Source organism: Achroia grisella, unplaced genomic scaffold, assembly GCF_030625045.1.
Source record: "Achroia grisella isolate CSIRO2021 unplaced genomic scaffold, CSIRO_AGI_Agris_v1 utg109, whole genome shotgun sequence".
NCBI classification, from domain to species: domain Eukaryota; kingdom Metazoa; phylum Arthropoda; class Insecta; order Lepidoptera; family Pyralidae; genus Achroia; species Achroia grisella.
This window is the reverse complement of record NW_026712573.1, coordinates 2,694,062-2,721,764: the sequence shown is the minus strand read 5'-3', so window position 1 is coordinate 2,721,764 and position 27,703 is coordinate 2,694,062. Positions and strand designations below refer to the sequence as shown.

General features: G+C 32.5%; 3 protein-coding genes across 3 annotated transcripts in view; 1 reads left to right on the top strand and 2 right to left on the bottom strand.

Moving 5' to 3' along the window:
- The window catches only part of LOC131845031 (facilitated trehalose transporter Tret1-like), a 35,593-nt gene extending 29,617 nt beyond the window's left edge, over positions 1-5,976 (bottom strand). The window contains exon 1 of the mRNA XM_059194054.1: positions 5,704-5,976. Coding sequence (XP_059050037.1) covers positions 5,704-5,723 — 20 coding nt within the window. The 5' untranslated portion in view covers positions 5,724-5,976. The remainder of the gene's footprint in view (positions 1-5,703) is intronic.
- A 4,396-nt stretch (positions 5,977-10,372) lies between these two features.
- On the top strand, positions 10,373-10,955 carry LOC131845112 (uncharacterized). The gene has a single exon (XM_059194152.1). It carries the CDS (start codon positions 10,373-10,375, stop codon positions 10,934-10,936), a length of 564 nt encoding a protein of 187 aa, XP_059050135.1. The 3' UTR covers positions 10,937-10,955.
- Positions 10,956-11,068: 113 nt separating this feature from the next.
- Positions 11,069-26,317, bottom strand: LOC131844985 (mediator of RNA polymerase II transcription subunit 1-like). The gene is made up of 13 exons (XM_059193996.1): positions 25,842-26,317; positions 25,634-25,767; positions 25,119-25,242; positions 23,803-23,919; positions 23,281-23,419; positions 22,592-22,838; positions 21,975-22,104; positions 21,042-21,164; positions 19,444-19,624; positions 16,626-16,857; positions 15,806-16,026; positions 14,870-15,278; positions 11,069-14,350 (listed from the first exon to the last, which is right to left on the bottom strand). The coding sequence occupies exons 1-13, from the start codon at positions 25,998-26,000 to the stop codon at positions 11,761-11,763; spliced, it is 4,806 nt and encodes a 1,601-aa protein (XP_059049979.1). The 5' UTR covers positions 26,001-26,317; the 3' UTR covers positions 11,069-11,760.
- Between the last annotated feature and the right edge of the window lie 1,386 nt (positions 26,318-27,703).

The following is a 27,703-nucleotide window of genomic DNA, read 5'->3' as shown; positions in this document are numbered from 1 at the left end:
AAGAAGTTGATGGTTCTTCATGTGTAAAGAAGAAAAGATAAAGATAGGAAGGAAGGAAAATAATAATATAATATTTCTTTCGTCAAAATAAGTAATAGTAATAATACAAAATTAGAAAGGACTACATAAATCAATATTCAGTACTAGTGTTTTGAGAACTGAACAACTTTCTCTATTCGTTAATATTACTTAACATGTGATCCTGTTGTCGCTGTCGCACCGGCCTACCTCGCGAGTATCAAGATAACTCTTGTTTTTTCTGTTAATAAATGCTGTATTATTAACTCTGGTTTAAACACGTATTTCTTACCATAAATAAAAAAATATATAGACCCGTAATTACCTAATTACAAATCTATCAGTGATCAATGTACCACATTCCGTAAGGCACTTCACTGTAAGGCAGCTCTATATTTTGAACATCATTCTCAGACTCTATTTTGGTATATTCGTGACACTGCAACACTCTGATGTCTAAGCGGAGGCAATTGAATATCAGCAGTATGTCCAAATTTAAGAGCTCATTCATGGAAATATTACTTTGCTACTAAGGCAATATACAGTAAAAGAAATTAATTAATTCATATAAACCCTATGACTACTTATATAGAATAATGACTGTTACACTATAACTATATAAAAAAGTGTATTAGGACATAGATCCAAAAGCTAACTTATGATAAAACAGTAAACTTTTTCGGAAAACAAAAATAGACATTGATAAAAATTATATTTGTACTGCATGGAAATTAGCAATTAATAATTGTATAACTGGCATTTTTGTTGGGTGTTACTGTTATTTTTTCTTGTTTGGAAGCTCATTGAAAATAATGCATACTGCAAAGGTGACATATAGTATAATCCTATATTAGTTCAGGTGGTACTAACATTAGTATGTTTTTATGCAATTTTACAATTACGTACAACTGAACTAATTAAACTAAATTACAACTAAATCAACTAACTTGCAAGAAAAATAATTATTATATTGTAAAGAGCCTACTCTCCTTTTTCTTTAATGACAAATATACATTTAAACATTTTTTAAATCTTAGTATGAAGTAATTTTTATTGAAAAATTAAACAAACATTTTTTTACGTAAATGTTGCTAGCCAGTTTTTACCCTTGTCTTCATCGCGTGATGGGAACAAATTGATCGACTGGGACAAAAAATGCTTGTCATTCTCCGTCGAAAATACTACCTGTATATCTAACTCAATGACAGTGGATCATTAAGACGGTTATAGAGCAAATAAAAATGGACACGCCATACTAGATAGCGACCATTAGATAACAAACTCGCCTTCACATTACTTTATATTAGTTCATAAGTATTCAATTTCAAAAAAGGATATAGTTCTAAATTCCACTACATTTTCTTAATGTATATTAGTTTTATTTTTTTTTCTACATAAAAGGATTTTCATAATTACTTTTTTTATTTGACGCTGGTCTTGTGGTTCCAATTTGGCTTAAAATTTACCTTTAGTTTTTTAGGACTAGACGCGTTATTATTTCTTAATCCATCCATATTATTTCTAATCAATCAAGTGGGTATTGGTATTAATAGTGCCAGTATACTCAGTTGGTGTATATTGTGTTAAAGTTGGTTACAAACATAAATATGTCTACAGGTCACGATACACGTCTGATCTCCCTGCTATTATCGGTCACTGTCGGTTGCATCTCTATGCCGATGATACTCAACTTTAACACCAGAACATCTCAGGCAAGCAGAAATTGACATAAATGAAGATCTTGATTCTCTCTTTAAATGGTCTAAAAACAACCATCTTGTCCTAAACCCCTTGAAATCGAAATGTTTAATTCTAGGTACTAAAGTACAATGTAAAAAAACTAGACATCAAAATCCACAGATTTTTATCGGTAACCAATCAATAGAAAGAGTAGATACAGCAAAGAATCTCGGCTTGTTAATTGATTCACAATTACGTTTTCATAGATCATATAAACTGTAAAATAAGAACGTCCTTTTACAAACTAAAAACACTTTACAGTATAAGAAAACACTTAAGTATTCCCATACGAGAAACTCTAGTAGATAATATTGTCTCTTTTTAACTATTGCGATACAGTATGTGGTCCAAGATTGTTGGAGGAAACTCGCAAGTCTATCCAAAGAGTTCAAAATGCTTGCCTTCGCTTTTGTTAACATGTTACACCTTAATACCACAAAAATGGAATATTAAATATGACTTCCCGTACAGAGCACTTCTCCTGCTTAATTCAAAAAATTGTCCATCGCGGTCGTCCGCAGTATCTATATGAGAAATTGGAGTGGGCAAAGAGTAGATATAACAGAAGACTTCGTGAATGCAGACGTTATATGTTAAGCATACCTATACACAAATCCGTTAATTATAGAAGAGGTTTCAAATTCACTGCCGCTAAAATCTGGAACGATTTGCCTCCGCCATTACGCCAAATGATAATACCGCTAAAATTTAAAAATTCTTTAAGGAAAATTATATTAGATAGACAGAGACAGCCCTTGGATAGCGGCGACAAATCTCGACATAAAATGTGTTTTTTTTTTGTGTAGATACACATGCATTGCATGCATGTCACGTGTGAATCCGTATGGATATTATTATTATTTATGTATTAATTTGTTAAATTTTTATTTCATTATGTTGTGGTATTATTATTTAGCACGTGTGATTAGGTACGCCTGCGTAGGTACAAACTGAAAACCAGCGCTGGACGCCCATCAGTCCAGCAATGTGTGATATTAATCATATTAAATATGTATAAATGTGTAACTATGTAACTATACTGATATTGGCAATAAATGGTTTTATTATTATTATTATTATAATCCCTGCAAGTACAACTTACAGAAACAACCCCCTCTTCACATAGGTATGTTTATCAATAGTTATAGAAATTGTATAGACAATGGACCTCGTTATATCCACATGTTAGTGGTCCTTCGTAGAAACAATCTAGCTTCATTTCTGCCGAATTCATCGCATTGACCTGATTATATCGTTATTTCGTTTTGTCTATTCAGGCAGGTTCACGATTCCATTATTATCCAAAAAATAAAACAACTGTCCATGTATCGGGCGCTCTATGTAGAGCTAATGATCATGCGTCGTTTGTTTTTTAGACTTGGCACAGGTAGTTAGTAAACAACATCTTTGTTTATTTTCATACTATACTCAATATAAACTAAAGTAAGAAACATAATAGCTATAATAATAGTATTATTTGATTACGTATAATGTTATTAACAATATGACTATGAATCTTATATCTTTGAAAAATTGAGGGCTCACATAATATATTTTCGTGATAAAAAAGCACGTTATACATATATATAATGTATAATAATAATATATAAATGTGTTAACATCCATGCAAAGAGTACAAAACGGTATTTATTAGTAATTGTCTATTTTATTATTAAATGATTAATTTTAACAGAAGATACCTAAATATTCTGAATTTATGTTACTAACTATAAAAATATATTCTAAATATAAAAAACTAATAACAGCTATACATTGCATACTTAATATACTGCCACTCAATGTCAATCAACATGAATGCTGTAATGAATTCAGAATAGAAACCTCTTACCTACCTATACTTGTATGCAACGCACAGCAATATATATATATACATTTATATTTATTTTAAAGTATTATCTATTGCTTTCTTTATGGCGACATCATTTTGGAATATGTCTTATTATGACGACCCTGTATTCCTCCGTCGTTTTATTGTTATAATTATTTTCATAATATTCTATTAGAATTACAATGAATTGAAATAAACTTAATTTAATTTCAAGATGAGGATAGATAAGGTAGGACAATATTAGGATCTTCCGTAGAAATCTAGACATGCGGTAGCGTGTCAAGCCGAGTTTCAAGTACTGGCGAGCAGCACCGTGTGTATATTTACACGAACCATTTGGAGCCACTTTTGACCCCCTCATAACTCAAAAACTCTTTCACATAAACCTGTCAAATTTTGTTCATATATTGAGACTTGCGAGATAAATATGTGTTCCTAATTTCATAAACATATCTCAAACGGTTATTTAGATATTAACGTCCAAATATCGTCATTTTTATCACTGATCAACTATAGATCAAAATTATAACCCACTTCCAGATGACCTAGGAAGTTCAAATTTGGCATGCAGATAGGTAATTAGGTGAATATAAAATTGGTAAATTATTATCATTTTATTATAATTTTTCACTTTAATTGATTCTATTTCAACTTATATTGGACGATTACTAAAATTCTATGAAAACGTCGATAGCCACCAATTAACATTGATCCCTGGCAAAAATAGCTCATCTTGTACTGGACGGAAAGTAATATTGTATGAAAACGTCGATAGCCACCAATTAACTTTGATCCATCACTGGCTACCAGGTAGCTCATCTTGTACTGGACGGAAAGTAATATTGTATGAAAACGTCGATCATTACCAATTTACGTTAACCCCTTCACATCAGTGTCGACAACTAGCAAGCTTCAAATATTGCATTGAGCGGTAAACACTAGTTGCTATAATTCAGATTCTGTCTAAAATATACTCGTACTTATAAATAAGAGTATAGTCGAATTTCGTATTTATTATGTTATTAACTGAGATTTGGTATTAATTATAATATTTAGCGCACATATATCAAACATTTAAAAGTATATAGAAAATAACACAAAAAAAGACAATTATACCCCGTAAACATACAAAAATACAGTAGCTTATCAAAAATAATTTGGTATTAATTTAGTTATAAATAAGGACCTCGTATAATTTATTGACAAAAAGTAATGATATCCCATCAAAAACATAAATGTGAAGTGATAGCCGAGTTTAATATTATGATATATATATGCCTTGATTGTTCACTTCTACGACAAAAGAAGTGAGATCTAATGGGTGCCAAGTTCAATGGTCTGTCCTGAAATGTACTTATAACAATATAAAATATCATTTCTTATAACTTAAGATAATATACTGTAGCCTAAGGTCTAACTTGGCTAGTTTTCATATACGAAATATACTGTAGCCTTCGCAAGTTCTAAACATGTTACTTGTCGGTTCCTATTTTTTTATTAGTAATAACTAGCAATCGAAAGTAATAATTGGTATATGAGAACTGGCCAAGTATGTATTTCTATATATATATATATATATATATATATAGAAATACATAACATTACATACATATCAGTGATATTATCCGTACCTACACATCTGAATATTCACTGTTAACATGTATAATATTTAATTGTATGTGTATATGTAGGTATACGAGTATGTAGTACATATATAAATATTGTGTATATACGTGCTTTAAAGTTTTAATGGATCGATAAATGTTTATAAATATCTATATATAATAATTGTAATCCAAATTCGTTAATTTATTAAGAACTAAGTAATCATTATAACATATAATAAACTATCAATAACCAATACAACATAATAAAAAATAATTTATTATTGTGTTGACAGTGTTAAAATACGACTTATCGTGTGGTTGTTTAGATACGTACCTAACCTATCCTTAACATCAATCACGTCAATCACATGTAAATATTTCCAGTTTAATTCTAATCAAAAAAAAAGTAGGTACTATTAAGTAAATACTTAACATACATGTATATTTTTCTATGAATTATATATAATAATTTAAAGTAACTCAACTTACCTTCCTTTTTTTTCCTTCATGATGGATCAATCAATAATAAATTTTAATTCTAAATATCAAGAGATTTCTAAACAACCTTCACTGAGTTCAAATTACAATTACAGGATAGAGATTTGAAAATAATAAATGTATTATTTTTGTATCAAATTATAATAACCGGCATGATGTACTGATTCGTTGTGAGTCGCCAAAACATTGTGAATGAATCCGATCGATAGATGGGGGTTGTCACCGTACTGTAGTCGCGGTGACTCCAACGGCCGAAGCTGAGCAACTGCGGTTTATGACCGCGAGTTCGCGAGTCGGCCGAAGCCGAACGCTAGGAAACGCTCTACGGGCTCTACCGCTCTACGTATGGAGAGCCTGACGTCACTGACGATCAATGGGCTGCAGACCTTGAACTGCCATGATAGAATTCGCAATGTGCGGATAAGCTTACAATAATGTACATTCCCGTATATAAGAGCGCAGAAGTTTACAACTAACTTTGTAAAGGCGGAGAATATCAAACCGATTGCAATTTTCAATATCTTCAACAAATTTGAACCGATTTTTATATCTAATGCGTTAATTAGTTTGAAATTTAAGTTCGCTTTATTTTGGGGATTTTTCAGCTAAATATCTAAATACCTATATAAATAATAGTAATAAATTTCATTAGATATAGATTTTTTCTACAAGATATAAAACTTTTTATATTCTATCTTAACTTTGAAATACTCCAGCCTTACTTTATTCAACCTAATGATCGGATTGATATATTGACTATAATAAATTATAGTGCCTTACTGAAAAACATTACCATATTTTAGTAAATAATATTCATATTTAATAGCTGTATCTGCCAAAATTTCACTCGAATCCGTGCAGTATATGTTAGTCTTTACATGAAAGTAAAGATAAACATACAAACACAAATATACATCTATCTATTCTCGCAAATATTCGCGTTCATAACACGGGTATTAGCAGGGTCAAGCAGACCATACCTTCTCGTAGTGCCGTCTCAAAGTCACTCTGTATTACGTTATATTAAGATTTTCTATTGTTTGTAGTAAAAGTAATATATAGTGTATATGTAAATATACAATGTAATCTGAAAACTGCCATACAATGAAGTATTTGCTTAGGTGTAGTTAAAGTATCGTGAGAATATTGCGTCATGTCGAATAGATATAAGTAATATCTATAATATTGCGCAAGATTGCGATAGTAGATTCTTAGTTATCCGTGACTTTTAAAACGAGTTCTCTAGTTGACGTTTTTTTATTGTTCTTTAATGAAAGTGTCATGGTCTATTTATTACTACCCAGACGTATACCTTAAAGATTATGGATTAAATTCTAGCAAAAAATTGTGTATCGATTTTTATTTCTGACTGATTATCCGATAGTGTAAACATCGGTAGCAAATCAAATTGATACGAGCGCTAGGATCGGTACCCGGCACTGAATGACATGTCAGGTACCTTTGGTTATTTTGTTGGGATATAGTCATAAGATAACTAAATATATTTTCTTAATGGCACATTCACTTTTCCAATTTGTTTATCTGAATTATATGACTATCACAATACGAATTCTTGTACGATTTTGTCAAAGTGATGTTAGTAAATAATATGGAACTAATATGCAAAACGAGTTGATACGTAGATTTACAAAACTTATCAGCAAAATGTAATTAATAATAATGACCCTGGACAATTCATCTATGTCCATCTAGTTCCAAACGAAGAAGAGTTTGTACTGTGGGAAGATACTAAATAACCATTATTTGGTAATATATCCTATCTATTGGTACATACACAAAATTGCAACCAGATTTATTCTAACAATTATAATCGCGCATAATATAAGTGATTGTGAGAAATCTAATACGCGACTATCGGTAGTAAAGCAGCCTACACAGTTAGATAACCGAAACCGTCAAATTGGCAAAGACATACATAAGTAGTACGGAGAAGATAATGATGAGAGCCATGCGATGTCGTGTGACAGACTGTCAGTAGTAGTAGTAGTAGTAGTATTAGAATTAGCAATATTCTCCCGTCCAAAGTCAGTTAGAATTTCAAGTCAGATTTTCTACCATGTATATAATTTCAATATAGAGGTATCTAATCTTATACATAAAATTCTCTTGTCACAACGTTAGTTACCAAACTTCTCCGAAATTCAATAGCTCTGAGAATCGGCTATCTATTTTTCATGCCCCTAAGTGATAAGGGTTGTCCACATCTAACATATTTTTTATTTTTTGCCATAATTTTTTTTTTATAATGTGGCATTAAAATGCATATAACCCTAAATTTCCACCCTTCTATCACCAACCCCTATTTTTTAACAGCGATATTAATTATACGGCAATACGTTTGCCGGGACGTCTAGTTATCTAAATATAAACGACGTAAAAATATCTACATACGAGGCGTTAAAGAGTGATTTGTCATTTGTTCTAAGTATAAACAGAAATCAGCATATGGGATTTATAGTGATTCGTGGAATTTGACAATTGCTCAGGTAGGTAGGTAGAGTAAAGTTTATTAGCTTCATAATATAGTTGTTGTTACAAATGTGAATCATTTGTAGTTACATTGTGAAGTACGCAAATCTTTGAAGCGCATGTAGTCTTATTCATAGTCAGCACATAGTTGATTTTTAATATTGTTCTGATTTAGGTAATCTAGGAGGAAGAATATATGAAGAGCCAACTATTTTTGATGACATGTGGCTTGCTTCCCTGCAGTTAATGTTAATGGCAATTAAATGGTACATCCAACTGCACTAGCGGTATGCCCTGACGGGCCACGTTGGAGGATGATAGAATGGGCTTCAATTCATGTGAGTTAGCCCATCGGGACATATTCATCAGCGTGTTCATTTCACAGGGACTTCGTGGTGGCAAGATAATTGTAGTATTGCATCATTAGGCCCCCAATGTTGTCCATAGCCCTCAGATTCCAAGCTTATTGGCGAAGATACGTAGATACATAATATTCAATATCTATTGCTAACATACTTCCTGTTTTTTTTAATATTATTTTATTCATAAATTATCTGAACTACTCCACCTTTGTACTGTGTCTTCATAGTTGCTGATAATATTAATTCTCATGTAATATTTATGATACATTAAATTAAACCATAAAAATGTACCTAGTACTTATCTGATTTTCTATATATAATCTAAAGGCAACACTATATGTTGTGTGTATAATGTTGTATTTAGATAAGTTCGAAATTGAACAAAAAATGTGACTTAAATTTTAATTTCTATAATTACATCTCATGAATTCTGGCTATACATTTCATCTGATCAGTAGATTAATTGAATTGGATCTTATTTAATTAGGTACGAGGATATATTTTGTAAATAGCAATAGCACCTACTTACTTTTTAATAACACAGAATACAAGTTAATACTACAGTAGGTATTTCTTATTCGTTAAATGAATAGATAATATTATTAATTGTTATGATCTGACAAACTGATCTTTCTTCTTTTTTACGAGGCGATTTTACAGGCATCACAAGTGCAGGACCGATTCAGAATGAAAAACCAAATATATAAAGAAGACTACCATGAATTTGAGTTTTACTTAAACTTTAGTTAAAGTTAAAATAATAACCAAACTAAAATTGAGGTAGTAATGTTTAGGGCTGTTAACTCGGACTATGAATATGGATGGAGGTGTTAATTGGAGGCGACCGTATGAGTTATGACCCGTTACACTTCCGAAAACACCACCGTTCTGCAAACAGATGCACCCAATGTGTGTCACTCGGACCATTCAAGTTCTATAAATATGAATGAAGCCTATGCTGATTAAACACAACAGATTAGCCATCGTCGGTATCATAACCAACGGGAATTAGTTTAATAATGGATCAAATGTATAAATTGTTCGGAATTGTTTTACTACTCTTCTATTTTGTACTTCAAAGTGAAACAAAGCCAATGGAAACAGGTGCATTATTAGATCAAGATGAAATGATGGAGACTGCAGAGGGGCAACATCCTTTCTTACCCCGATTTACTATGAGGATACTGAAGGAGAGACGTCGGCTAGCTCAAGCGCAAAGGAAAGCCTATTTGGCTCAAAGGAGAACGAACCCACCCTGCATGAGACGACAAAAGATAAAAATTGCATATGCGGTTAGTATACATTCGGTATCTGTAGTTGCTTATATATTTTATGCCACCATACAGCTATTTGTCAACCTGTATGTTTGAATGCTAAAATTTCACTGAAACATGAGTTGTAGTAAAATTACTGGGGTAACATATCAGTTCTTAGAATACGATTATCTATGTGTGTTTGTCTCATGTCCATTTGCGATCATAGGACTCCTTTTTCATCCGTGGGACCGTTCGCGTAATTATTTCGTTTTCGGTATACAGGATACGGACGGGAGCTTGATTATTTCGGTCGTATATACGTTCAGTAAATTGTCCGTCTAATAAGGATAGTAATATGCACAATAAAGTACCAGTAACAGTACGTATTTCACACATTCTTTCAAACCAATTGTAAATATTTACTCAAATTATTCATTTTATTGAGGACACCTTTCTTTGACCTATATTTTGAGCATTATAAACCTACGTAGGCCATTACATTCTATAATACTCTGTTGGTAGTAAGATAGTCATATTGTCATTACAGTGAAAATGAAGATGCGAGCGATTATGCTGTTGGCGGTGTGTTTAACCAGTGGCATTGCAGATTCTATTTCAAAACAAAAACTTTCGGCCGATAACAAGCAGCCTTTGTCAGAAACTAAACCAAGAGAAACAAAACACAGCAATGAAGCATTGTTAAACAATGTTGAACCAGAACAAAAGAAAGACGTAATAACCATAAATTCTGCGGCAAATATGAATGACGACAACGGTGAATACAGTGATTCCAATGTGCAGATTATAATAGAGAGTATTGACAGCCCAGCGGAGGAGATGCCGTCAAAATCTGAATCCGTGTTTATCAATAATGAGATTGCATTAAACAGTGATAATTATCGTGATACATATATTGATAGTGATCCGAATGAAATAATGGAAACAGCTGCTGGTTTTGTGCCGATCCCAATATTTAGAAAGAGACAAAATGCACGCAGAAGATTTGCAACGCGACGTCACTTTAAAAGAAACCCATACCCATATACATACAAGAGACTGTATTATTATTATCCATATTATGGATTTTATTATCCTAGCTCTCTAAAATATTACTAAACTTTTAGAAAATATTTTTAAGTACACTTATTATTTATGTATCATATATCAATATCATATAAAAGGAATAAAATAGTATAATGATCAACTTTGTTTTAAAACATTTATTTAAAAAAAATTAAAACTATGAGCAAATCCCTTACCAATTACAATAATTTTTAAATTATATATTACTAAATCTTAATTATATTTACAGTGATTGAAATATCATTTTGTTCGCTATAGCTAAATTATTATTATTATATTATTACAGGGAAAACATGATACAGTAAGTTGTATTACATTCATGGCAGTTGTTATTGTGATACAATACAATTTTTATTTTTATCTTTTTCTGTGTAGACATATGACACAATAATATAATTAGTATACAGTTATAGTGATATACGTACGTACGTAAATCACAAATAGCTTATATTCATTTCTGATCTTAAAATAATGTATTTACGTAATATCTATTAAGAAAACATAAACATTACACGCAGTTAAATGTACTTATATTATTAAATTATGGTTTGTAAAATTTTCCAAATTTTTATATAAAGCCCGCGCGCTGGTACTTGTAATACAGAGTGACTGATGGCATTGAAATTTTCATCTTTTACATATGCACTTTACGGGAATTTAGTTGCTATGTATCAAATTGTTAAGTTTAACTACTTGACGCTTGATCAATACTTATTCACGAAAATAGAAACCATTCAAGGTCAGCGTAAAATACTAAGTATAAAAGTACAACTAGTTATTTATTTAGTTGAATCGATACAATGGATTTTTCAACAGTATACTCTGTATAGTAGATTTGCGTGTGCGGCTATTGTCACTCATTTGCCGGGACCGACAAGTGCTTCGTCCATGAGTTCATCATCGGTAATACATGGTGAATTAGAGTGTGGTGACGGAGCAACTAAAGGAGAAGCTGCGGGACTCTTCGCTAATTGCAAAGCAAGCGCCGGCGAAGCGGGGTACACTGACCGTACGGCAACCATTCCTGATACTTTACTTCCTGACGAAGACGAAAAGTCAAGAAGCATTTCTGCCGCTTCCTGCGGTGTGGTCGCTCCGCTTCGCGCTACAGCTCCACTAGCAGGCGGCTTCATGCAAGAATCGGCTCCCTTTCTATCCTCCGAACTTCCTTTAGGGGCAGGAAACCCCTTTACCATATCCGTCTTAAAGTCTAAAGGCAACAATGGGTAAGATCCAGAGAAATCTTTCGGATCCTCTTTGCTACGCTGCGGACTTTCTCCTTTAGACAGAGTTTCTGACATTGCTTTTGAAAATTCTATTGGCCTATCAGATTGGTCCCCTTTGTTTGGTGTATTAGTTTTAGGGCTTATACCACCCATATTCAGTAAAGGTTTGGGAACGTTTAAAGTAAATGTGGACTTTTGCAAGTCTGCGTTTCTAGTGTTTGCACTCTCAAAATGAGGGAACGGATATTTATTTTGATCCAAAGACCTAGAAAAATCATTTACCATAGAACGACTGTCATATTGTGATACTGGACTATTTTTATCAGGAGTGCTTTGGTTTTTTAATTTTGGAATTTGAAATTTGCTAGTATCTAGAGGCTTCATTAGGCCTTCTACCAGGAAATTTGCATCTTTAGAGGACTTATATCTATCTGAGTCCACTTCATCTCTTGAGCTACTGGGACTAGAGTGACGTTCTGATTTAGAGGAAAATATAGATTTTTCTGAATTACTCATGAGTTTAGTTCTAGCTTTTTCACGTTCTCTATCTCTGACAATTTTTGATATTTGATCCGTATTACTACTCTTAGGTGAACCAGAACTGGATTTGGATGCAGATTTTGATAGATTAATGCCAGTACTACTAGATGTTTTAGAATAAGGCACTTTAGATACGTTACTGCTGTTGCCTGATTCTGAAGGGCTCAAATTCGCTTTAGGTGGTGTTGAGGAACTTGTTGTTGCACTGCTAGATTTCGAAGACTGTAATGCTTGGGTTTTTTTAGATGCCGGCCCGCTTATGACGCCTGGTTTGAGGCCCGTGTGCGTTTTAGGCGAACCTTGGCTCGGTGGGGTTAGTTGAGGGGATGATTTATTAGAATTCGAACTACTGTAGTTCAATTTTGAGCTACCACTTGAGGACTCTTTTGTTCTAGTTTTGTTTATAGTAATTTTCATACCGTCTAGACTAGGCTTAACCATATATTCTTGGTTTTTACTTTCACTTACTTTAGTACTACCAGGTGAACTGTTTTTTGGATCAGAGAATTTATTAGCATTATTTGTAGAGCTAGACTTAGCAGCTGCCAATTCTGCGGTATCGGTGCCGCAATGTTGTGCGGATTTTAATTTGTCTATCACAGCACTGAGGGACCCTTTACGATTACGAGCCTGACTGGGAGCATTTGACTTATTTATTTCAACATTAGGCGGGGATATTAACGGTTCCGTGACCGGGCTATCACAGGATATAGGAGTTATTTCTAATTGTTTTAATTTAATGGGGTTTTTTAATTTAGGACTACTTCTACCTGAACTGGAAAAAGATAAACTGGAATGTTTCTTTTCTTTATCCCTAGAGGTTATTGAACTACTTCCATAAGAGTCTTTCGATATTTTTTTTGTTAAATCATATCCAGTAGTTCCAGATTTACTAGAAGGAGAACCGCTTGTAGCAGATTTTAACGTGGACATACTAGGTTTTCCGGAACCCGAAGAACTGTGTTTTGGTGAGGATACACTATGGTTTTTTGGGCTAGAATACCCTGGCAAGTGTTTAGGACTGTTTTGTACCGGTGAATGTCTCGGACTACTGTGGTGAGATGTCCCTGATGATTTACTCATGCCCTTAACTGTGTTGGGGCTAGGTGATTTAGTGATAGAAACAGACCTACCGTGAGTTGGACTTGGACTAAATTTTCTTAAAAGGGAGTTTGGCGACGTGGATCTCATGGGAGAGCCATCAGTGGGTTTAATGCTGACCGACACGGGTTTAGTTAAAGGATCTTGTTTGGGTGGCACCTTTTCCGGTGGTCCCATGGAATCATCACGGCGTCTTTTCTTTTTCTTTTCTTTGCTCCGCTCTTCTCCAGATCTGCTTGATTTCTTTTCAGATCTGTTGCGGTCGTCGATTGATTTAAGTTGTGAAGAAGTAATAGGTGTAATAGTTATCGAGCTGGGTAAGGTGGCAGGTGCTGCAGATGTGATTGGTATTATCTCTATGCCAGGACGTCGGTCCAAGCAAAGCATAGACGATATATTAGATCCTGAACTACTGCTATTTGAAGAGTTGGATCCTATTGGAGTTATGCTAACAGAGGACGGCATGTAGGATTTACCTTCAGTAAGATCTAAAAGCAGTGATGATGTACTTCTACTTCGGTTTTCTGAATCTTTACTTTTGAGTTTTTGCCGTTTGTGATCAGACTTCTGAAAAGAATTCCTGTAACAAATTAGTTTTAATTACCAATTATATTCAATGATATAAAATATTATACAGACAGGAGAGTAAAATATATTTTAATGCGGCCGGACGGACAAAGACTATCTATCTAAATATACATGCAATGAAGCCGTAACAGGGCTCAATAAAATAGGAACAAATCGTGCCACAGAAATAATTAGGCCAAAATTCAAGTAAAAATATTTTTTCATTAGTGTTTGTTTAACATATTTATGAAATACTAGCTGTGACCAAGGTTAATGTATAAGCTATATTACTGTAAAGTTTAATCATAATCAGTTCAGTAGTTTCTGCGTGAAACTATAACAGACATCAATCTATCCATCCATACTCACAAACTTTCTCATTTATAATATTCATAAGACGAAAATATGAAATTCTTGCAAATTTTTCGGACAACACATGAAATACAATTCGTGTGTTATCAGGAACATATGTAATTTTGGATCCCTACCATTTTACTATATTTTTTATAGATATTATTGATTTGATACATACCTGATTAAATCCTCTACGTCTCCATCATTCGAATTGTCTACATCAGACGAAGTTCTATTATCTTGGCTGCCGAGTGCGTCCGTTGTATCCATTGCAGATAATTCCAGATCGGACGTGAATTCGTTTTGAGATACGGAAGATTCTTGGCCTTCTATGTCGTCATTCGTCGAGTTACTATTCATAGTGTTTTCATCTTCATTGACATATGTTTCTGAATTATCGCTTTCACTTTCCGAATCAACCATTTCACTGAGGCCCGGCTTACCTTTCTTTTGAGTTGACCAGATATCAGTATCAGACTTTCGTTTCTTCGGTTTACGATCTTCTAAAAGTTGGGGCTTAGTTTCATTCACCGCAGAGTCTTGACACATCATAGATAGGTGGTGTTGCTGATCCGACATATAGGGACCTGTTAATATAAAGGTTTTATTGAAGTATTCGTTTCTATATTTCGTAATAGGTAGAACATAGCTACTCATTCCTATGAAATATATGATTTAATACTTGCTGAACATTTTTTCTTCAAAACTGGTAGAAACCAGTTCCTCTTTAATTGATCAATATATACAATGCGTGTACAAGGCAGGTTTACATAGAATATCGCTACAGACAAGAGATATTAGTGGGCAGAGAGAAATACTAGGTATAGATAGTGGCCAGTAATTGAAACATGATTTTGATCACATTTTTTATATAAATTAACATGCATTGCATACCCATATACACGTAAAGGCAATCTATTTTAATATTCTCTAGCACCTCAAATATTTTTTATTATTTACGTTAACGGAACGGGAAACAAGGTGACCGTTCAGCTGATTAAAAGAGGCAATCATTGCAGACAGACACAAATAGCATTATGAGCACTGCTTCAAATGATGATGATGCTGAGTGTATCAACTGCACATATGTATTCATAGTGTGAGAGGTACAGACCAGGCTGATGCTGCTGGTGGTTCTGGTGGTGCTGGTGATGCTGGTGTGGCTGGTGCGCGTGGGAGGAAGGGTAGTGCGCGCGGCCGTGCATGTTGGCGGGAGGCTTTACGTCTCCCCCGTCCATGCCTCCCAGGCCGCAGCTAAAATTCGACTCCAGCGCGGAGTAGTTGCCATTCATTTGTTTCGTCGCAGCCTCCCGCTCCCATATCTTTACCAACGATCTGGAGGAGAACACGTATTTGTATTTGCATTTTATTTATTAGTTAATATGAATAATATGCTTATATCCCATGTAGTCGTTACGGGCAACTTCTAACCTTGTGTTTACGTAAACCACGAGGTTGCTTCCATTCTAATACATTTTAACTAGATTTTTTCTTGGAAGCGATTTTGATTATATAAAACAGTTGGTAAGTATTAATGTCACTTTATATTTTTTTCTATTCTGAAAGAAAACTGTATTTACAATACGAATATATATATAATTGAATACTATTCATACAGCAAAATGAACATGAACTAGGCTACAGTGTACGTAATGGAGGTTGTAAAATTATACATGTACATTATAATTACATTACTGAAGGAATTCTGTAAATTATAATTTACAGAATTTCTCTACAGAATTACAATATTAAGGTACTATTTATATACTATACTAGTTGTAATAATATAGTTATTTATATATTACTATAGTAAATTATAATTTTCAGAATTTCATTATAGTGAAAACCGTAACAAAATCCGTTGAGTGACTTAGACGTAACTGTGATTATTAGAGTAGTAGCATGGTAGCGAGTACATAGAGGTGAAGAGTGACCTGAGCGTGACGGGTATGGAGTGGCTCCTGTGCAGCACCCTGGTGACGTAGTCGTCGAGCTGGTCGCGCTGCGCGTGCAGAGCGTGGAGCCTGGCGCGCGGCGCCGCGGGCTCGGACAGGTCCAGCTCGAGCGTGGCCAGGCTCTCGTCGGCCGGGTGCTCCAGCGCCACAGAGATGTGCTGCCACGACAGCGCGCTCACCTCGAACGTCACCGCGCCCTCCGCCTCCGCCGCTGCACGCGACACAGTGTTAGTGATGCGGACACGCCTCAATATGGTAGCCATTATCACAGAAACAAAAACGAATCGACCACCCCAAACAGAACACACCATAAACTAATCCTAAAGTAATGTAGAGTTTAATTTAGTTCTACTATATGGCTTTTCTGATTAAGTTCAATTTGACATAACTTACATACAGTAGATACATTAAGTGTATGTAAGCTGATTATGTCCAAATTTTTATAACCCAAGTACATATAGGATAATTTAACCTACCTAATTATAAATATTCATATAGACTTTCGTTTTCGTAAAGTTTGTATTAAACACGCCATCTTTCTACTGTTATCTATAAAAAAAATATGAGTGTAAACATCACCACAACCACCTTGCATCCGAAAATAAAGGTGAGCTTTAGTTGTTTGAACAGATTTTTCAGGCGTTGATTACAATAAGGTAAAGGGCCATATTATGGAACATTGTACTAGTTTATGAAACAAGTGATAAAAATCTGAATTACAAATAATTTCTAACGTATTCAGTATTTATAATATTATCTTTATGATCTTTAATAACCTATTTATTGATTAAATTAATTTATTTTGGTAAACACCTTAAAATGTATAGAAAAAAAAAATAGTGAAATGCACGTGTCAGGTTGCATGAAAAAAGACTGTCTTTTAGAGTTAGAGAATGACAGGTGTCATCACAATTGTTTTAACAATTCGAAATATTTGTCAATGATTCAAAAATACTTGAAACATGTTAATCAAAAGTTTGACTTATAATCTATTGATTGATAATGAATTTAAAGTACTTTAATAAGGTATTTATTTTTTATTTAGGTGTTTCATAATTGCCGCAAAAATTTCTAAACAGACCGTATTTATGGAACAGTATATTCAGTGTTCCACATCCCCCTCACATTCGATTTTCTAAGTTGTCCGTAATTATGAAACAGCAATAAGTGGACAATATTTAGTTAATTTCGTGTTAATCATTGTTAATTAATTATAACAAAGCAATTTACGTTAGAACAGTTTATATTTATAAAAATTTGCATTTAGATAAGTACATAGATTGTAAATTTCCATGAAAATAAAAAACTAACCTCAAAAATGAATAAGCTGGATGATAAATATTGTTTTATGTTAATTAAAACATATGCTTAAGTGGAAAACCTGCCTGAAAAAATTAATAACACTTTATTTTATTCAAAATTTTTACGAAGCACCTACATATCACATTTTTATAGATGTTTTTAAATTAATAATTTTTGTAGGTACATTTTTTTTATTGAATTTGATATCTTTATTCTATAGACTTGTTTTATATTGTTATTATTAATTTTGATTGTTTGGTATAATTTTTATAATTTGATATTGGTTGGTTTTCATGAAATAAATAAACTAACTGTCAAAGAAGTGACGTTGGTAAATTTTAATTTTTAGAGAAAGAACAGAACAGTAAGAAAATAATTTGATTAATAATCAAGTCGAATGATAAAACTAATGATTACATGACACTTAACAATGATTGTCATTCTTCTAATAAATATTCTCCTCTGATAAATACCAGTACCCAGTCTCAACAAAGCAGCCATTCCTGAGGTAATTACTGTATGAAATTATAGTAGAAAATGAACCTTTAGATATGGTTACTGAAGCTCATTCTGGTATTAATGAAAGTAGTAATTTAAATTGACTAAATTTAACTAATATTTTGTTAATATAAATTTAATATTGTGCGTAATGTTGGTGATGAATTAATATTTGAGTTGAATTTGAAGTCAAGAAAAATGGATTAAAGTTGAGTCATCAGGTAAACTCAAACTACCTTCTGCTGGCATATCTGATCAATGGATGCAATATGACTCAAAAAAAGAAACTGAAGAAAAAAAAGTAAAACTAAAGAAGAAAAGCTACATAAAAGAAAACAATTACTAAAGGAGAAAAAAGTGATAGCTGATGAACGGAAAAAGCTACTAGAGAACGCATTACTACAAAGGATCAAAGAAGAAATGAAATAGTTGAATTTTTGGTTTAATTTAATGTATATTTGGTTTTTATATCTTGTTTATTAATCCTAAGATTTGAAACTGTTCTTGTCATATTTACTTTGTAAGTGAATATTTATTTATTGCTTGTTTATTCGTATAATTTTTAAATCTAACTGTATTAATAATTAATAATAAAACTTTTGATACTATGAATAAATAAATTAGTAACTGAAAAATGTTTTTAATGCGAGTACTTCAGTTCATTTTGAGTTCCATAATTTGGGACATTCCCGATGGAACACCCGTACGTGTTGCTTTAGACTGTTTCATAAATACGGCCGTATGTACTTGTCTGTTATTTTATTCAATTTATTAGCATTTTCAACTAAAACTCACTTGATAATAATTATTATCACTTCAGTAGATATCAGGCAAACTATTAACTTAGAAAAATTCAATGTTTCAACTCTATTTTTTTTTAAACAATGTAAAATATTCAACTCCTACTCAAAAGGTGTTTCATAATATGGCCCTTTACCTTACTATACTTGTTGCAAATTACGTTGCATGCCATATGTAACCTATAGTTAATTCTCACCGTGTTTGGTCTGCGTGCGGACGCAGCTGGCGATGAGTGCATTGAATAATGCCTGCTGTCGGAGGCAGGCGAGCAGCGGCGCCACGTGTGATGGGTGGGTGAATGGTATGCTGTTCACCACGCAGCCTTCCAGTCCGCGCCGCTCCATCACGAAGTAACATTGCGTCTGCTCCGGTAGATTCTGACAAGTTGTAATGTATTACATCTCTGCCAAATATATATACAATATTCATGTCATTGCATTATTAGCTGCTGTAATGGCCGCCGTACTGACGGAAATAGAAATAATTTTTATTCAAATAAACTCATTACAAGCACTTTTGAATAGTCATATTTTGATTCTACCACTCATTCGGAATGCAGATTCATCACAAGAAGAATGAGCAAGAAACTTGTGTGTTGCTCTTTTTAATAGATGTTTTTTTTATATAAATAATTACAGTATAAGTAAGAGGCATGCGATAATCAACATAGAAGTCGCTACGCACTCATTATTAATGTAATCAGTTAATATTGTCAGTGCTATAGATTTAAAGTTTTTCTATAAAAACATTATTATCGTTAACGAATTCTTCAATTTTATAGTAAGCTTTTTTGCAAAGGAACTGTTTTATTTGACATTTAAATCTTTTTTCTGGCAGATTTATAACAGACTGGTATTTTATTGTAAAACCTTACGCAATTGCCATAAAACGAATTACTAACTTTAGCCAAACGACATTTAGGTAAAATCAGTTTGTTATTGTTACGTAAGCTTTTATTAGTGCAATCACTAACTCTTTTGAAACTGTCTATATTCCTTCTGGCATAGATGATATTTTCATAAATGTATTGAGAATCAACGGTGAGGATATTTGATTCCTTAAAACACTCTCGCATTGACTCCCTGGAACCCATACCATAAATGGAGCGAATGGACCTCTTTTGTAAAGTAAATATTGTATTTATATCAGCTGCTTTGCCCCATAACAAAATACCATACGACATAATGCTATGGAAATAGCTAAAATAGACAAGTTTAGCCGTTGCCACGACGGTTTCGGGGACTAGTGGTTTAGTTCACTGCTTTATTTCCGACTAGCTACGTGCTTCGACTTCGCACGGGTGTACATGTAAACCTTCCTCTTGAATCACTCTATCTATTTAAAAAAAACTTCTTCAAAATCCGTTGCGTACAGCGACTTTGTTTTATATATAATATGTAATAATAATGATGGACGCATGTTTGATTCCTCGAACGGTACGAACAATTGTATTCATGAGTATAGTTGTTTGTATCGGTCTGCGTGTTTTCTATGTATTAACAAAAAAAAGTATCTATGTATTTATATCAGTCGTCTAGCACCCATCACAAGATCTGTTTAACTTGGGACTAGATGACACTGTGACTAGATGATCTCTTAAGGATATTATTATGTTACTAGTATGTTGTGATCGCATGACCACCGTCAATAACAATAGCTTTCAGTTTAAATATTATGCGAAATAAGATGAACATTTAATTTCATATTATTCAAAATCATAACCCTCTTTTTTTATTCGTCGTATTTGTGTAGGAATTTATACAATGCACATAAAACGGTAGTTGTCATACTTACAACATAGAGCCCCTTGCTAAGATTCAACTCGATATTTTTTCCTGGGTTCAGTTTGTTGTATGCTTGCTGGGCTACAAGTCCAAGCATTGGTTTTGCGTTAGTCCAATCACCAGCTACTTCCACCTATAAATATAAATGTACTGTAATGAAGTGTACCATTACACAAGTGTACCATTAACCTGAATAATTGGAATGCCCCCCCTTTGGAAATATTAATATCTATTAAAGGAGAGTTGTTGGTAATGCGGATTAATGATCTTATGCTAGCACCATATCAGGTTGACCTCCACGCGGTTCTCCCTGGAAAACATCGTGATTAATTCTTGGTGATTTTGGCACGATGGGCTAACTGACCGGACCTCATGCTCATCTTATCATTCTCCACTGGTGCCCCGCTAGCGTAAACAGTTAACGCAGGCGAGAACACCATTCCATTATCATCCATAAAAATAAAATTCAATGTGACAACATTGAATTTTATTTTTATTATATTCACTAACTTATTGAATTTTACCATTTTTCACTTATGACCATTATCATCCATAGAAAAAAAGTATTATGACAGCAATACTTAACTTACATTTAAATAGAAGATAAAGTTCTTTTGCGAGTTTCTTGTCACATTAATTTGAAATATACTCAGACATGTGGACATGACAAGAATTGTATCCATCATGACGTTAAGAATAGATAATTATCAGGCATAACAGTTACATAGGTATATATTATTTATTATTACAAAATAATGTAAAAAATGCGACCAGCTGGTCATAATATCATTGACTCTATAACCTCTAATCTACTAAAAATAATTTAAATATGTGAAACAGGAACCTATTTATTAAATTGACACAATTTTATAAATGATTATCCTTTTCAGTATCTGAATAATGTCTTTTTAATAATACATGTTGAAAAATAAAAGTATAATACTTCTGTTGTTGCGTGTATAAGCTTGGCGAGTCCGGAGCACAGGGGCATAGGCTGCGATAGTTTAAGTGTAAAGCACGCCGGCAGCATGGCACTGTTCTGTGGCACCAATTGTGCATAAACTGGACCATTACTGTGTAATTGTACAAATTCAATTAATATATGCTAAATGGTACTATATTTATACATACACTTCTTTAATAAATAGTATATTGGGGGACACAAACAAGACGGTTTAGGAACACTACACTTATTTTTATAATCTCTGTAAAGGTATATTGTGAGACCCCAAAATATTGTTTATCCTGCTTTGTTGTATGTGCCCCATTTTCTTTCATGATTGTCAAGAGTAGTTGTAGTTTGATTACATGTTTCAACTCGATGAATACCTATTTGATACTTTACAATTACGCAAATTTTAATTCAGTAAAGTATAATTAGCTCTTTTAGAGCAAGGTCTTTGGAAAAAGCTAAATTCTTGCTCATTTTTCTTGACTCCATTCTAAATGAGAAGTAGAATAACAAATGTGATTTTTGAGAAGTTTCAATATTACATACTTTATTTGAATAAAGATTAAATTATAATATGTTAATTAATTAAGTGTTTATTTTGTGCGTACCCTTTCCCTGATCGTTGTCCTCCTGATATGATAGGTGATAGCTGTAATTTATTAGCTGTGGATCCTTCTAAAAGAACAGTTGCGGAGTGGCCTATTGGTGTATATGATGGTGCGGCCAATGCCGAGTGACCAGTCGCCAATAAGGGCTTGCCTAGTGTCAGCAGTTCTGTTGACAGAGGTTGCAGACCTTTGTCTCGATCTAGTAGTTCATATGGCGAGACAAAGTACGTGAGCCGCATTGCGTGACCTTTAATAAATCATTAAAATTAATTCAGTAGTGGTTTTGTATATGTCAAGAGATGTGTTTCTTCTTTATTCAAACATGACTTTTAAATCAATTGAGAAATCAGGATATAAACATGAAAAAAGGTTAATTAGTTTAATTAAAACTTTTAAAATTAATATGCAATTGACCACAATTGACTCGTGGTTTATGTACTAAATAATATGAATTCATACAATTATTTAAAAATACCATAAATCTATTATTAATTTGTAAGAAAATATTTATCATTAAATGCTTCTAGATTATTTTGACATGATGTATGCTTTAACATTTTTATAGGAGGTACAGTACTGATTAATTGGTTACAGTAGTAACAATATTTCACCCTTTGCTGGGGGACTAAAGGGGAAGGTCAGATGAGACACATTACCTTATAGGTTTTAAAGTTATAATTGTTTCATACCTCCTCTTCGTTTCTGTAAAAAACCGATAGGGCTTTGGTGAACTTGTGCCCAAGGGTCCTTAATGAAGCTTTGTAGTTGACGTAGTGTACAAAGATCTTCTTCTAAACTTTGTAAGGCACTGAAAGCTTTACATTTCACCTGGAATTATTCAATAGAACTTAACTAGAAAATAAAAATGGAGATTAGTCATTATATCTGGTTTAAAATTGGAATAACAAACGCGCAATTACAGTACCTATGTTATCATCGTCATCATGGTAATAGGAGGGAAACATTGAGGACATTAGTCTTCTTTGTATTAACAAAAAAGATTTAGTTAGTTAAATTAATTTATTATTTAATACTATAATCTTAACTCAATGTACAATCATATAAATTTCATTCTATTGATATGGAGTATCAATTATTACCAAAACAATTCAGCAAATTAAACAGCTATTTGGAAGGTTACAATTTGTGTATATGATTTTACAGAACATAATTACGATTATGGCTCTAAGATGAACATATCTTTGACTTACTTTTTTTTCAGCATTTAACTGATAAACTGCAGTCAGTCCTTCTAATTGTGCTGTGAAATCAGCAAAGTCACCTCTAGTTATACATGAAACTAGTTCTTCGCAACTTTGCTGTTCAATCTAAAAGAATGATTACTTAATTAATAATAATAATAATAATAATAATAATCATTTATTCAGCATACAAAAGAGTACAGAGTAAAAAAGAAAACTTAAATACTAATAATTGTCTATGCTGAAAAGGCTTCCACTCAGCTGGTGCCGCAGCGTGTCACTACAGCGCTGATTTTCAGTGGAGCCACTTGAAAAAAAGAAATAGCATTGGTGATGAATTTAAATATCTAAAATGAAGAATCAGTTAAATGGATGAATTATAAGTATGTGTGATAAATAGAATAAAAATATATAAGGATAAAAAAGTATTGATAGAAAGACTTTTGTGTAATATAATATAGCTTGAATATATTTATTTATTTAATCAATATATATGTATATATGACTACTGTATTTATCTGCCACGTTTAAGATTTTTGTACTTTAAGTAAATATTTTTTAAAATTATGTTTATAAGACGAAACTGACTGAATAGTATTTTGAATCGGGGGTGGTAAATTGTTCCAGCATTTCGTGGCAGTATATTTAAAACTTCCACGAAATGCTGCAGTTTCATATTGAGGACAGATCATGTACGGATGTGACAATCGATGATTTCGCATAGAAAATGAAAGTGTTTCAAATAAATACATTGGTTTCTTATACTTCACTACTCCAAAAAGCAATACTGCAAAATGTAGAGATCGCCAGTGTTCCATTTTTAGCCAGTTGCATTGATTTATATAGGGAGTAACATTACCTTATCATATATATTATATACTATACTATATAATAGTGAGTACTGTACTATTTGCATATACATATTCTACAATGTTTAAGTATGTATATCAGATTTAGAAATGAAAATGAATGGCTTGGTTTTCAAAAGAGACTTAGGGAAGTCAAGGGTTTATAATGGTATATTTTTAATAGAAATCAATATTTTCTAACATACACTTTTTTATTTACAGTGAAATAATATTTTTTATAGAATTTATAGATTACTAAAGTAAATAATAGTAAAGGAAATCCGCAGCCTATAAACACAAATGATATCTTCAGGATACCTTTTGAACTAAGTACAAAGTCTACTTAAATTTCAATGCAATTATAGCTTCCTTAACAGGATCTTATAGAACATCTTATAGAATCAATTGGATTTAGGAAACCTTTGAGTTGTTTAAAAAAAAATAAAAACAAGTTCTTGTATAAATAAACTATATTACCCTTCCTTCATGATGAATTTTAACATCCTTCACTGAACCACTAAATTCCACTAGAATCTCTAGATAGAACATGTCTGATGATATGAAGATGTTTGCCCCTGATGTGCCCACTACAAATTTCAATCTGTAATAAAATATTATTTTAATTTTAGACAATATAGACATATAGATTTAAGAATTTACCAATTAATTGTAATAATACCAGAGGAACAAATAATTAATCTAGATGCTTTAACTTCAAGAAAAAAAGTTAATATCAATTTGATTATAACATTATTTAAATAACCTTTTATGTATATTTTAATGTGCATACTAAAATTTAATGATTGTCTTATTGAAAAGAAAAATAATTCAGTAATGTCAGTGTTAAAATAAAAGTTTGTTTCTGATAGTAATAATAAGTAATTCATATTATTTTAATAGGGGATTGTAAACAATTATAGTTGTAGGGAACTGTTGTTATGTTTTAGTAAAATGATTTTATATTTTTAGCATAGGAAATTAAAGATACTAACCCAAGCTGTCTTGATAAGCACTCAAGCCTTTCTATTAAGCTTTGAAGAGAACTGATTTTAATGCAGTGTTGTAAACTGTCCAGGCATTTTTGAAGAGTCATGCGGTCTGCGTTATCAAGAGCCCATCTTTTGTCCTATAAAATAATATAGATATTTGTAGGTGATGTTGACAAAAATCGATACCTAATAAAAATATAAAAATTCGTACCAATAAAGCCATTCGTACTGCTTTAGAAGTTTCTGACAAATTTTTAAACTGTGATGTCTTTGATCTCAGTTTCTCCATGAGAATTTCCTTTTGGAGCTCCTTGGATTTATTTACCAACCCATTAGCAGACGCCATGGCTAATGGTTTATTGTCCGTCATTTTGCAGAATTTTTTATTTCACCACAAAATCCATAAATAATGTTATCACACTGTACCACGGAACATCTGATACGTTTTGTTTTGATATTTGTTATCAGTCATATTATATAATTAAATATTTATATATATGCACTTGAGTAATTTTCACACTTATAAAATACAATGATATCAAAATTACTTATATTATTCGATAAAAACTACTTTTCTTTCTTAGTTCACATATCAGCAAAATCTGTCATTTTCACGCGATGCCATTTGCTATAACGCACACTGTTTAAAAAGTATTTGTCAATGTAAACTGAATCCATTGTAGCGTTAGATCGCCATATTAAAAACGTGCCCGACTTCAGAGTACAGTAAAACAGCAAAGTCTTTTTATTATAGCTGTATAATACTAATGCCAAATAGCCAACAGCTCTGTTGCGTTCAGAAACCAAAAGGATTCATGTTTCAATTTGTAAGTTCATTGTTTTTTATTAATAGTAATTGATGTTATATTTTTTATTTGTTATATTATTTTGTTGATATCCTTGAATTATTCATAATACAGCGGTTTTTGTGTGTGCCATATTTCGTAATTTGTTTCTTGAGATAGCCCACCCTTGTTCCAAGCATGCTCTTATTACTAACAATCCTGTCGTTCATAGTGATGATTACAAAACGAAAAAAATAATTGGAAGAATTCATGATGAACTGGAAAAAAGCGCGGGAAACGTTCGAAACGCCGGGAGTGTTTTTTGGATTTATTTTTGTTTAATTTAATTTTACTATATATAAGGATTAGTTTTATTTATATATTGTAGACTAGATTAATTGTTTAATTATATATTTATTAATAGTAGTAGCAGTTGCTGCAAATATTGGTAAGTAACTTTAATATATAATATCTATTGAGAATGGACCCGCCTATAGACCCTGGGGGAACAGTCCCCCAGGTGTCTGCAAATATAAGTATTCCATTTAACAATTCTTTTGATATTTTATGTGAATCTAGTATGGATACTGATGGGTCTAATATTACAACCACAAAACGTAAGCGAGTAAGGGGCGAACGCCGCATTTGCAAACACTGCAATAAAAAGCGTAGGAGACATCAAAAAGGTACCGAGACAAAATTAAAAGACAGTGACTGTCAATGTGTCGAAGAGGAAAAAAATAATTTAGAAATAATACCTGTAATTGACAATCAAAATTCAGATGTAATACCAGTAGTTGAAAATAATAATACATCCAAAAAAGCCACTCCTTCACCCACTTCTGTAAATAGGACTTTGTACAATACTGAAGATGTAGCACCTTTTGTAGTTCATGTTAAAAAAAATTAAACAAATCCTACAGATAATGTAACATTATATATATTTGGTATATATACATACAAATAAGATTTATAATATATAATATAAAAGAATAGGAAGAAACAGATTGGCTCTTGCTTTTTCAAACTTTTTAGATGCTAACTCTTTTTTAAACCACAGTAGTTTAATTGCCTATAATTATAATGCATTTATTCCTTCTTTTAATGTGACCCGCATGGGTATTGTAAGAGGTATTCCTAAAGACTGGACAGATGATGAAGTAATTAGCAATATTTCAGTACCTATAGGCTGTGGAAAAATTTTAAAAATATGTAGAATAAAAAAAAAGACTATAAATGAGGGAGAAACGAACTTTATTAACACTGAAACAGTTGTTATAACATTTGA

Bases quoted from the DNA above. Each gene is read 5' to 3' on its own strand.
- LOC131845112 (XM_059194152.1), top strand. From the start codon at position 10,373: ATGAAGATGCGAGCGATTATGCTGTTGGCGGTGTGTTTAACCAGTGGC.
- LOC131844985 (XM_059193996.1), bottom strand. From the start codon at position 26,000: ATGACGGACAATAAACCATTAGCCATGGCGTCTGCTAATGGGTTGGTA. The intron at 25,243-25,633 runs GTTAGTATCTTT...ATTTTATTACAG, and splicing joins TGCTTATCAAGACAGCTTGG to ATTGAAATTTGTAGTGGGCA. The intron at 23,420-23,802 runs GTAAGTCAAAGA...GAATAATTCCAG, and splicing joins AGTTAAATGCTGAAAAAAAA to GTGAAATGTAAAGCTTTCAG.